Raw genomic sequence first — 13,040 nt, 5'->3', positions numbered from 1 at the left:
GATGAAAGAGAGACAAAGACGGCGCAATCATCTCTCTTTGTCAAACGATCAGTGTACTACTAGAAAAATGTCCCCATTAGCTGCTCCTTGCATATCGCTCTAGTGATATCCGTTTTTTTCGTATGTAGCCTCGAAGAAGTCATATTTCTTCCTCTAACTTTTTTTGCTATATTCTTTGCAAAGCTTAGATTGGCGCTACAGAGCCGGATTTTGCATTTTGGCTCTCAAAAAATTTATAATTAATAAAATACAGCTCATGGCCAACTGCACCTAATCCGCCATGAGCTGTACCAGAGCTGTACCTTATTTATCAATTTATGAAATATTATTTTCACGGCTTCCCGCGAGAGGTCTCTACTGTCTCTCCTGTCGATCCTTAATATTAGTAAATTTCCTAGATTGCCATAGAGTCGCCACAAGAGGAATCCTAGAGTCCCTAGAAGGAAAGGATTTCTAGGGATTCTAGAGAAATCTGACGAGCGCGTCATCTGACGCCGCGACGAACAAAAGTTGCGACAGACAACGCGGCGTATCAAAGGCCGCGGTGATATATAGCGATATATATCGTACTTTTCAGGTGAGATCCCTGCATGATACGTGTCCGTCCGTCCCGTGTCCGTGTTTCTGCTAGCCCCGTGTAACGCGCTCGGTAGGCAATATTACGAAATCTATGGGGATTGTCCGTCGTCGTCGTCGTGTCACGCTGGTGGGATCTTTCGTTCGTGCGTTCGCGTAAAAGGGCGCCCGGCCGGTCGGCGCGCGCCTTTTTCCCTTTCAGAAATAAATAAACATGCATCGGGGACGACTGTTACTCCACATTCTGGCATTTAGCCTGCTCTCCTCGCTGGCCTGCGCCGATGAGCATAATCACATCGTGAGTACCCGTTGCCTGTCTGATCATCCTTCGAATGTCCAGATTGTCATTCGAATCTACGGTGTTGGCGTTTAAAGTGACAACGTTGCCAAATGTTTCTTTCTTGGACTGTATTTCTTTCTCTCTATTTACATTCTGTTATCACGTTGAATGAATTTACGCTATCATATATACAGTATTGTTACTCGATATTAGCAATTCCGTTTAATTACCATTAGTTAAAATTTCGTTTTGACATAACAACTAGACATGTGTTTCTTATTCTTTTTCTTTTATGGAATGCCACGGATAAATTTCTATGATATGGATTGGAAGATTATTATGATCAATGGCCTATATTTTGTTTGTTTCTAGTACGAGGATGGCGACGAGGTTGTCTTATGGATGAGCACTGTAGGGCCGTATCATAATCGTCAGGAGACGTACTCCTATTACTCCTTACCCTTTTGTACAGGCACCAAGCATGTCATCAATCACTATCATGAGACCCTATCGGAGGCACTACAGGGCATCGAATTGAAGTTTAGTGGTTTAGATATCGAATTCAAAGGTGGTGATACATTTATATGAAACATATAAATACTGTTCAGATAACAGTACTAGATTAGAGTACTACCTAAGGTACAGAATCCTTAATCTTTTTTTGTTTCAGAGGATATCTCAAAAACAGAATACTGCCAGATAAGTCTGAATGAAGAAAGCCAGAAGGCATTTGTATACGCAATAAAGAATCAATATTGGTATCAAATGTATATCGATGATTTACCAATATGGGGTAATTGAAAGATTTCTTTTTGTTTTTTATGCATGTATATTGAGGTTTTCTAGAATCAGATATTTCTGAAACTTGTATTATAGGTGTTGTAGGAGAATTGGAAAACAACGACGGGGTTGCGGTATCGGATTCTTATTACATCTGGACGCATAAAAAATTTGACATTGGGTACAATGGTAAGCAGATAGTGGATGTTAATCTGACCAGTGAAAACAAGGTGAAGCTGGTACAGGGTGCACATATACCTTTCAGCTACGAAGTCAATTGGAAGAAGAGTAATGTCAAATTTGAGGATAGATTTGACAAGTATCTGGATCCTAACTTCTTCCAGCATAGAGTAAGTTTCTTATTATATGTAGCATTTTTGTTACCTTAAGTAATGTATACATAATATAGTCCATATAAAAATTACGAATGATTTTTTCAGATACATTGGTTTAGTATCTTCAATAGTTTCATGATGGTGATCTTCCTTGTCGGGCTTGTGTCAATGATTCTGATGCGCACCTTGAGAAAGGATTACGCCCGATACAGCAGGGACGAAGAGATGGATGATATGGAGAGGGACTTGGGCGACGAATATGGCTGGAAGCAGGTTCACGGAGACGTTTTTAGGCCTGCGAGTCATGCTATGCTCTTCTCAGCTCTTATAGGTGCGGGCTATCAGGTGTGTATTCGCTGAGTACTCACTTTTATTGATTCTTTAAAGTAGAAGACTAAAATTGTAAGTCGCTCCTTTTCCAATTTTTTATCACAGGTCACAGTGGTTGTACTGAGCGTAATTATCTTTGCTATCTTGGGCGAACTATATACGGAACGCGGATCGATGCTGTCAACGGCGATATTCGTATACGCCGCTACGTCGCCCATCAACGGTTACGCGGGCAGCGGACTGTATGCGCGAATGGGCGGACGCGTATGGATTAAACAGATGATCCTCAGCGCTTTCATGTTGCCGCTCATGGTCTGTGGCACCGCTTTTTTTATTAACTTTATCGCCATGTATTACCACGCCAGCAGAGCGATACCTTTCGGATCCATGGTTTGTAACTGCTCATCATTAAGCTCGATAAATTTACATAGAAATCATTACACTGATATATACGATCACCGCTCATCGTATGTGTGCAGGTCGCAGTGACGTGTATCTGCATATTTGTGATATTACCGCTGACAATGGTAGGTACGATTCTAGGCCGAAATCTCGCCGGGACGCCGGACGCTCCGTGTCGCGTGAATGCGGTGCCTCGACCGATACCTGAGAAGAAGTGGTTTATGGAACCGCTAGTGATTATAATGCTCGGCGGAATCTTACCCTTTGGCTCGATCTTTATTGAAATGTATGCTATTTATATATTGGCATCTTAAATTGGGAAAGGTTCATTTGGACACAGTGCGATTGTACACAATCACTCATATCGACCGATGGCTAGACCGGTAACCAGCACGATTGATCAATCAAAGGTCCTCATTTTCAACTGGCTAATATGCATTGTGTCCAATTGATATATACCTCCTTAAATTATTCATCCGATCACTCTCTCGCGCACACACTGATCTCAAGCTACGATTCTTTTAGGTATTTCATTTTTACCTCATTCTGGGCATACAAGATCTACTACGTTTATGGTTTTATGTTATTAGTATTCGTTATTCTTATGATAGTGACTGTATGCGTCACTATCGTATGTACATATTTCTTACTAAATGCCGAAGACTATCGATGGTAAGTCTATCTTGTTTCTGTATTCTTTTCTTTTTTCCTGCTTGTGTACAATGTAGATATCTTTTGTAGGCAGTGGACGAGTTTTCTTGCGGCAGCTTCGACGGCTGGTTACGTCTACATTTATTCCTTTTACTACTTTTTCTTCAAAACTAAGTGAGTAGAAATACCAATATAAATAGAAGTACCAATTTCTCATGCCGATCAATGAAAGTTTCTGCAATTATTTGACGATTTTATTTTCGCAGAATGTACGGTCTCTTCCAAACGGCGTTTTATTTTGGTTACATGGCGTTGTTCAGCTTGGCCCTGGGTATAATGTGCGGAACAGTCGGATATATTGGCACCAACGCGTTCGTGCGGAAGATATATTCCACGGTCAAGATAGACTAAAAAATACATCGCTGAATATAATATATACTATCATTGACATCGTGATTCGAACGATGTAATTCCCGTGCAGTGTGTGATGCTCACGATGTTCTCGACGAAATGAAGTACACACACTTCATCTGTCCTGAAGCAGCCCATCATGTCACTTGGGAATGCGAGTCTTTTCTTTTTCAAACTTATCATAATTTATCATTGGCTCGATTAACGCAAGCGCATCACCTAGAAGCGGCATCACCGAACGATGCGTGTCCTTATTATTATTCTTTCAACAGAACTCGTGTCATATATTTACTATCTAGATATTCAAACGATGTCCTCGCGTCTCATTTATTAATTTCTTTTCTTTGAATTGCTAAATTTGATACAAGTAAAGATGCGCTGTAAACGGATTCTGCTGTACTAGTACGCGCGCACATGTCGCAAATGCAGTCATATGTCAATAATAAAATAATTGTAAGTGTTAGCCGAATCCCCCATATGTGAGTCTGAGTAATCATATGAATGAAAATTCGGCAATCGTGCAAATTTAACGTTATTATTGCATATTTTTTTATTGAATTGGTATATCGACAGAATTATAACGTTTAATATTTAATTTAATAATTATATATGTATATGTGTACACATATCACACACACAAACATACATACAGACACACATACACATATACATATAATTGCACGATTGCATTCCTATGTATATGAACATGTGTACTTTTTGGTATATATTTATATGCCGCAATATTTGTCGCTATCTCACTTGTGAACAGCATAGAAAATTGATCGAGCTAACCACGCGAGGATTGGCAAAGGAGAGCTTTTAATTCGGGCAAAATAAAGCGTAATAGTTTATAAAGTGAGATAATGTTTTCTAGCTCTTGATTAAAAAAATGCAAAGTAGAATCTTATAATATTGAAAGAGCCCTAATAAACAGGGATGGATTAGACATGAACAAACAAAAGTATATTATAATTTATTAACACGATAGTTTTATAAGGCTTTTGCATTGAAATTGTATGAGGGAGACATAACTGTGACTAGACTATTTTTCAATTCTACGACTGTCAAATCAATTTGCCGATTTCATTATCAGTAGGAAACTTAACTTATCGTTAGGTTCTAGAGTGGTAGTTGAAATGAGGAGGAGAAATTGTGAGTGCATAGTACTGATATTGTAGTAAGATTTTCTTATGTGCAGTATCGTGACTCTTTGTATTATCCTCTCCCTTCGTTCGAATATTTCCATTGTTATTTTGAACGAATCCTCGCTCCCGATTCTCTTCCGCACCTATACCGCGTTGATCGCCGTTGAAAAGTGAAAAATAAAAATTCCATAATACAGTTAGAGATAGGTACTTGTGGATATTATTCGCGAAAAATATAACGACGAGTATTGTATTATATTTCAGTAATTTTACCGAAGGACTAATGTCGGTGAAAGTCTTCGAAAATAAACGATTTGTTGTTAGATGTAGCGATTCTAAAAAAAAATATAAAATTTCTACGTATACACAACTCAATCGCCGTTTATCATTTTTACTTTGCTAATTATTACAGGGTGTCTAACTCATAAACTAGTCATTTTCGGACATATGTTTATATGACATTTTTTTCTTGTTTTTGTATGGAGAACTCACCCCCAAAGTTTGTTAAAGTATTTCTTTAACTAAAATTAAATTTTCTTTCTCTTAACATGCTGTACAATATTATCAAAATTATTAATTATTTCAATTAATCTCTCAAAGAAGAGTAGCGAGTTTTTAATAACGGTGTGATATTCAAAAAATCAAGATTCCCGCCGCGTATGGCGGATGGCGAATCTTTTTTTTCCCTCGTCCGAATGTTTGATATTTTTTTCTCTTTATTTTCCTGCGTGATCAAAAATAAAAAATATTGGTAGTCACTGGATTATTGAAGGACGATTATGCGAGGGACGAGCGTGTATGGAATACGCTCAATTGATCCGCGTGGTGACAGTGTGGCACGAGGGACCGTCGAGCTGTCGCACAGCTTACTTCACGTGTCACATCACGCCAGCTGAGCTGACGCTGTCGCTAACGCGCACTCGTCGCGCGACGAAGTGTACGTTACACGTCGCGTGAACGCCGGACGGACACGCATACGGTGCGTACCATCCGCAGTGGTGGCTCGTCGAGCTGAGCGCTTCGTCATTACGTGAAACACGCATTTTATTATCGGGGGAATCCGACGATGGCGCCGAAGCAGAGGATGCGCATCGCCAACGAGAAGGCGACGAAGAATATCACGTTACGGGGAAACGTTCCCAAGTCGTCGGTAAGTCGATCGTTTTTGAATTTCGAATGCAGGTTATAAGATAAAGAAGCCTTCTCCGACGAGAAAGAGAAAAAAAAAAAGAAAACGTTATACATGTAAAGATCTGTCAAGCTTGAAAGACGTGCTCCCCTCCGAAGAAGAAGATATGGCACATATGGACAGCGGATGAAGTAGATAAAATGAGAGGATAGTGTACATATGCTTGCGATTCGAATCTGACTTTTGATCGTCTGTTCGCGAAAGTACATAATTGTCAATTCAAGATACATATTGAGGTTATAGATAAATGTTCGTTCGTGAGGGATTGTGACCTCAATCAGATGGTTTCACGCTTTTGTTTCTTCAACGCTTCCGCTAATATTTTTTATTTTTGGTTATTATTTAGAATTTAACGATATAAATGCATCAATATATATATACATACATTTTTTTTTAAATATATATTATAATAATATAATATATAATATACAGTGTGTTTCAGAAAAACTTCAACAAACTTTGGAGGTGAGTTCTCCATATAAAAACAAGAAAAAAATGTCATAAACATATATCGGGAAATTTCTGGTTTGAATTATGAGTTTATGAAATATGACCAATGTAATTCATCTTTAGTTCAATTTATCTTACAATTCATAACAAATGCTCAAAATGTCTCCCCACCTGTTTCAATGCACACATGGACACATTGCATTGGATCATGGACTGTCGCACTCTTTCAAAGATCCTATGATGGTTGCGAATGGTTTCCCAGGCATCGATGATGCATCGGTGAAGCGTCTCTTCATTTGCAATTTCAATTGTATAAACTAGAGCTTTTAAGTGTCTCCACAGATAAAAATATAATGGATTTAGGTCAGGCCATGATACTGAATTGAATGTAATCTTTCGATTATAACTCAAACCAGACATTTCTGGGCATATGTTTATATGACATTTTTTTCTTGTTTTTGTGTGGAGAACTCACCCCCAAAGTTTATTAAAGTATTTCTGAAATACACTATTTAATATATATTTTTAATAATTGTTGAATTAATATCGACAATCTCTCTGCATTGAAACGTTTATTAAACAATTAATGAAAGATATTTGTTATTCTTTTTCATATATATGTTCCATCTGTTAAGTGACATTTTAAAATACCCCGGCATTTATTTATTTCCATATCCACACCTGCGTTTGATTTATGTCTATAGCTATATTAAACAACAATTTTTGTCATGTTAGAAATCGCAAGAGGAGAGCTCTCCAGTTGGCCCTTGGCTCCTAGCTTTATTCCTCTTTGTCGTTTGTGGATCTGGTAAGTACATATATGTGACAATCTGAATATGTAAAGTTTGCAATAAACTTTTAACTTTATACATACATAAATTTGTCTGTCTTGTAAGCTTGTGATTTTTTAAATCTTTTTTTTATTTTTTTTATATCCGATGGTTTATATATTTGGATTTTTGGATTCCCATAAAACACACTTTAGTTAAGATAGTGATGTACATGTTCTTTGTTACAGCGGTATTTCAAATCATCCAAAGTATCAGAATGGCTTAAGGGTGAGGAGGAAGAAAGGTGCTACTGTTAATCTTAATGCAACATACTGTTTACAATTTGTCGCTATGCAAAAGAAAGATTGGCGGATTGTTCTAATAAATTATAAAAAGGAAGAGAGATGTTGCAGGAAACGAAACATATACTCGTAATGGCAAAATTCGGACAGTAGCTGGAAAATTATTTTTCATTCACGAAAGCTCAAAGATTTATTTATAACATTTAGCATTTATAAGCGTTTAACTTAATTGCGCTACGCATAGATGAAAGGAGAGCATTCAAAATAATACTGTTTCCAAAAGAAGTCTTCTTAATCAAAAATCGTGAAAGAAAATAAATATCTGTTTATATTTGATTCTTTACTATGTTCTAAACATTAATGTTTATGTTAATAATGTAAATGTTCACGTGTTTTTTATACTCTGCTCCCTTTTAAATGTACATTCTTTCGTCTATGTGTATGTAATAAATAATTGTATATACAGGATTTATTGTGCGGATTTTTCTCCTCAAGCAGGCCTGTCTAATTGATAGCACATAGGCTCGACGGTTTGACAGACCTGTCCTAAAGCATTCCACTGTAAGCAGTTGGTAGGCTTTCTGTTGTTATAATGGCCTTTGTACGATGCTTATGCATTATCAATGTGCATTAGGGGTCATTATATACTTATACAAATATATATTATAATATACACATATATCAAGAATGATTTGTCTATACAGATATTTGAATATTTGCTACACTGACAGTGCATTATATCTCTTTTAATACAATGTATTATCAATAAAGATATATATTGTTTTACATGAGATATTTTAAATAATTATATCTCTAAATCATATCCTTTTTCTCTGCATGTAGTTCACCCAATCGCAATCTGTTTTTTTAGTCTGGAAGGAGAAAAATTACGTTTCTCTTTCATTCGTTGTCGCTACTTATTGAATGGACAACTCCTTGGATGTTCAAAAAAAGTAGAGTTGTGCAAATTAGAAACTTGCACATTGCTTCCTCATCATTTTATCTTACAATGCTTAAGCTGCTTTAAGCATGCAGATTTTTCAATTTTTGCTTCCTCATAGAGGAAGCTTTGTGAGAGAAATAAAAATTAAAATGATTTCTTTCACCGATTTTCACTAAATTCAATATCAAACATCCTTTAATAATACTCTATTCATGTAAAAAAATTTAATCCGATATATCGAAAATTTGCGAAAGTTACAATGTATACAGACATTTCTTACAAAGTCTGTTATATCCGATAATGATAGCAGAATGTCAGCAGAAATGTTACAAAACCTGCTGACATAATTTGACAGCAGATCAGTGGCAGAAATCGAGCAGGATTTGCATAGAATTATTGACTACGTTTACACGTCACCCCTAATCGGGTTTAATAACATCCGTAGTTCGAAGGCTGGCCAATCACAGTCATTCCATTCTTCAGAGGAATAGCTATGATTGGCCAGTTTTACAACTACGAATGTTAGTAAACCCGATTAAGGGCCAATTTCACAAAGTCCGGTTAGATTAACCGACGGTTAAAATTAGCAGGGTTCCAACTGAAATTATATGAATGCTTGGTTTTCTTTCACCTCTATTTTTTGTTGGCCACCCTGCTAATTTTAACCGTCGGTTAATCTAACCGGACTTTGTGAAATTGGCCCTTAATCGGGTTTAATAACATCCGTAGTTCTGAAACTGGCCAATCACAGCTATTCCTCTGAAGAATGGAATGACTGTGATTGGCCAGTCTTAGAACTACGGATGTTATTAAACCCGATTAAGGGTGCCGTGTAACAGAGCTCTATGAGATCATCTCCAAACAGCAAAAACCGAGCAGGATCTGCATAACGCAATTTGATGTCAAATTGATAGCAGAAATCGAGCAGGATCTGCGCGCGCGCAATCAGACGGCAGATTGGTAGCAGAAATCAAGCAGGATCTGCTAACATGACTTGACATTAGATTGTCGGCAGAAATCAAGCAAGATCTGCGCGCGTGCAATCTGATGGTAAATTGGCAGTAGAAACCAAACAGAATGTGCAGCTTTTAGCATTCATACAATTTATTGAAATAGTATAGTTTATTCGCTTACAGCTATGCGGCACACTATTCATTATATTACATTAATATATGTTCTTAATATTATATATTTATATGTTATTAATACAAACGTCAGAAAATGACATCCCGTGAATGTGACATATCTTCTTCTTCTTCTTTACTTTTTGGCAAGGAACAGACTTCGTTCACTGTTCATGCTGCCAGATTGTCGGCTTATTCAGTTTTCCAAGGGGGGGAGAGCGCGCCTGCGCGCAGGCGTCAAGTCACTGTACGTCAAATCGAAATGTCGTTCTGTCGTAGGAAGGAGACGATGGATGCAATTATTTCGTAGGAAGGTTCTTTCAGGAGATCAAACACATCATAGGGTGGAGGAGATCCCAGACTCCGTTGAATGGACCGGAGGAGCGGACCGCGATGCCTCCCGAGCAACGGGCAATGCCAGAGAGCGTGATTTATGTCTTGCTGCGGAGCTCCACAGTCACAGGCGGGGGACCCCACGATACCGCACCTTTTCAAACTACAATTCAAATTATAATGGTTAGAGCGAATGCGGCTAACTGTTACTATTTCCGTTCTATTAAATCTCGACTTAGCAAACCAAGGATTAGGCAAGAAAGCGGGATACAGCCTGAAGTATTGGGAGCCCTTGTGGGCCGCTTGGTCTGTCAAAAAGTTTTCAATTGTTTCAATATATCTCTTTCGCGGGATGGCAAAGAAATCCGAGTGAGGGAGAAGGTACTCCGAAGGCTCGCCTTTGCCAATCGCCTCCCTGGCGAGGCGATCCGCGGCCTCATTGCCCGGGATGCCGACGTGCGCCGGGATCCATGCAAGAATTATGTCAATTCCCTGGAGGAAGGCCGATCTCAGCTTGTTTTTCAAGACTAAGAAAAGGTAATTGTGGTCTCTATCGATTCTATTAGACGAAACTATATCGACCACGCTGCGAGAGTCCGTAAAGATCGTCACCCTCTCAACACAATTTTCCAGAGCTAGTTCCGCCGCATGGATGGTAGCTATACAACACCAGAGTTCGCCAGAGAACACGGAGGAATAGCCATCTATTCTATACTTCCTCCTAATATGCAGGGTAGGGGAGAAGATGCCTACCCAACGTGATCACCGGACTCCTCCTTGGAAGCATCTGTGAAAATTAGGTGCCTCTCCTTGATGAGATGCGAGAGGGAGGATCAAAAAACAAGCCGTGGAAACGGCGCATGGCGGATATCCTCCACTATTGAGCAAGGAGTAACCTCCGTTCTAGGAATGAAGAACGAAGTCTCATAGGAAAAGAGATACAAGGGGACCCTAGTGAATGAGGCCATCCTGTGTCTGTATGTTTTCGCGCTGCAAAAAGCTCTATATAAGGGGAATCTGTTGAGCAAGTCGTATCTATCGTTATTAAAAAGGGCCGCTTGTAAGTCGCTAAGTTTTTCAATAAGTATGTTGTCCCTAAGGGCAAATGATCTGAGGACAAGTTTTGTTGTCAGATATGTAAAACGATGTCTGATGGGACCTATCCCGGTCTCAGCATAAACCAACATTGGTCGGTGTCGTGCGTCTCAAGCCAACGCAACATCGCAAGGCTCTACGTAGGGTTTTCTCTAGGAGCTCCGTCAGACCCCCATTACGTGTGGGGAAGATGAGGGCTCCATATTCGACCGATCCGCGCACCAAGGCTTTGAATATGCCAAGCAGGGTCCTCGGGTCCGCCCCCCACCAAACCCCGCTCAATGCCTTCAGAATATTAGCTAGTTTCCCGCACCTCTCCGCCAAATAGCGAACGTGCTACTGTCCTCCCAATGAGTGGTCCAGCAAAACTGCGAGAAATCTGTGCGAACGTGAAGAGTTGATAGTAATACCGTCGAGGGTTATTGCAAAATTAAGAGAAGAAATCCTCTTTCTGCTGAAGACGATGAGCGCTGACTTGGCAGGAGACACCGACAGGCCCCTAGAAAGCAGAAATTGTGAGATTGTTCGCCGTTCTCTCCAAAGCCCTGAGCGAGTCCCGAACGTCCGGGGATCTCGCATATATGGCTATATCGTCCGCGAATTGGACCATCTGGCACCGGCCCGAAAGATGTTGGCTACATTTTGAGACGTAAAGGTTGAATAGAAGAGGGCTCAAAATCGATCCCTGCGGGACGCCCCTGATCGATGTGTAAACCGAGGAGATCTCACCATTATTCACAAATTGGATATTTCTTTGATTTATGAGTTGGTAGATAAACCAACAGACTTTGGGAGGAAGTCCCATACCTATGAGATCCTCGATTAAAATGTTTGGCACAACGTTGTCGAATGCTCCATGTATGTCTAGAAACAGACAGGCCGTGGATTGTCTAGATACAAAGCGGTTGTAAATCTCCGTGGTCAATATGCCCAGGTTATCCTGGCACGACTTTCTCTTACGGAAACCAAACTGGGTGGAGGGAAGAAGTCCCGAGGATTCGATCCACCATTGAAGGCGCGTCAGGATCATCCTCTCCAAAATCTTCAGCAGACAAGATGTGAGCGAGATAGGGCGCAGCTTCCCCGGTGTGGATTTGGGGATAAGGAAGACAAGAGAATGGTGCCACGAGGGAGGAAACAGTCCCCCATTCAAGAGCTCATTAAATATGTCCAGGAGGATCAGCAGATACTCCTCAGGCAGGGCCGAAATTATGCCATAATCAATCTGATATATACCCGAAAAGGAACGCCTCTTGGCATCGCAGATCGCCGACAAAAGTTCCTCATATGTGAAAGGGAACTCGAACATATTACAGCCATGTGTCGAGGGAAAATCGTCGAGCGAGAAAAATTTTTTGTGTACAGAAGATGGAGGATACATGGAGTCCATTGAATTTCGTATATTGTCCGAGATCAGGCAGTTGGAGAAAGAGGGAGGGGAAGCGATACCCAGATGGCGATTCTTGAACCGCTTTATTACCTTCCAAATTGATCTAGTTTCCACCGAAGTCGTCAATCCGATTCTGTTTCGGTGCGCATCGAATTTAACGTACTGTTTCCACTCGAAGTAGAATAGAAGCGAGGAAGATTGATATGTCAGTAGAGCCAACTTAACTTTTGCTCGTGAATGTAAATAAACATAATCCTTGACAAATTTCTCGTTTATTTTCCATTTTGATAATTAATACAAACAAACGGTAACTGTTACGAACATCAACATATAGACTATATATCGACTATATATTGATGGTTACGAAATAATGAAAAGTAAAGGTTGGCACCATCTATTTTCAAGCGTTTCCATCGTCTAGATTTCGTGTCAATTTGCTGCCACTCCGACAAAGCTTGTAGATCGGAGTGAGAGTGAAATGAACGCAGTCAGTCGTATTTCCATCGACTTAAATTTAGTCCTACGCCGCACTAG

At 39.6% G+C, this 13,040-nt stretch overlaps 2 protein-coding genes across 2 annotated transcripts; both read left to right on the top strand.

The window, feature by feature from the left end:
- The first annotated feature begins 590 nt into the window (after positions 1 to 590).
- Positions 591 to 5,284, top strand: LOC115240520 (transmembrane 9 superfamily member 3). The gene is made up of 10 exons (XM_029815721.1): positions 591 to 874; positions 1,229 to 1,424; positions 1,527 to 1,649; positions 1,733 to 1,986; positions 2,077 to 2,316; positions 2,407 to 2,691; positions 2,781 to 2,989; positions 3,229 to 3,375; positions 3,445 to 3,528; positions 3,621 to 5,284. Exons 1-10 carry the CDS (start codon positions 791 to 793, stop codon positions 3,763 to 3,765), a joined length of 1,767 nt encoding a protein of 588 aa, XP_029671581.1. The 5' UTR covers positions 591 to 790; the 3' UTR covers positions 3,766 to 5,284.
- Positions 5,285 to 5,743: 459 nt separating this feature from the next.
- LOC115240521 (stress-associated endoplasmic reticulum protein 2) lies at positions 5,744 to 8,410 on the top strand. The gene is made up of 3 exons (XM_029815722.1): positions 5,744 to 6,060; positions 7,285 to 7,357; positions 7,568 to 8,410. Exons 1-3 carry the CDS (start codon positions 5,977 to 5,979, stop codon positions 7,603 to 7,605), a joined length of 195 nt encoding a protein of 64 aa, XP_029671582.1. The 5' UTR covers positions 5,744 to 5,976; the 3' UTR covers positions 7,606 to 8,410.
- Positions 8,411 to 13,040: the final 4,630 nt, after the last annotated feature.

This window comes from Formica exsecta, unplaced genomic scaffold (genome assembly GCF_003651465.1).
Source record: "Formica exsecta isolate Colony F162 unplaced genomic scaffold, ASM365146v1 scaffold44, whole genome shotgun sequence".
NCBI lineage: Eukaryota > Metazoa > Arthropoda > Insecta > Hymenoptera > Formicidae > Formica > Formica exsecta.
The sequence above is the reverse complement of the archived record's forward strand: the minus strand, read 5'-3'. Positions and strand labels throughout refer to the sequence as shown.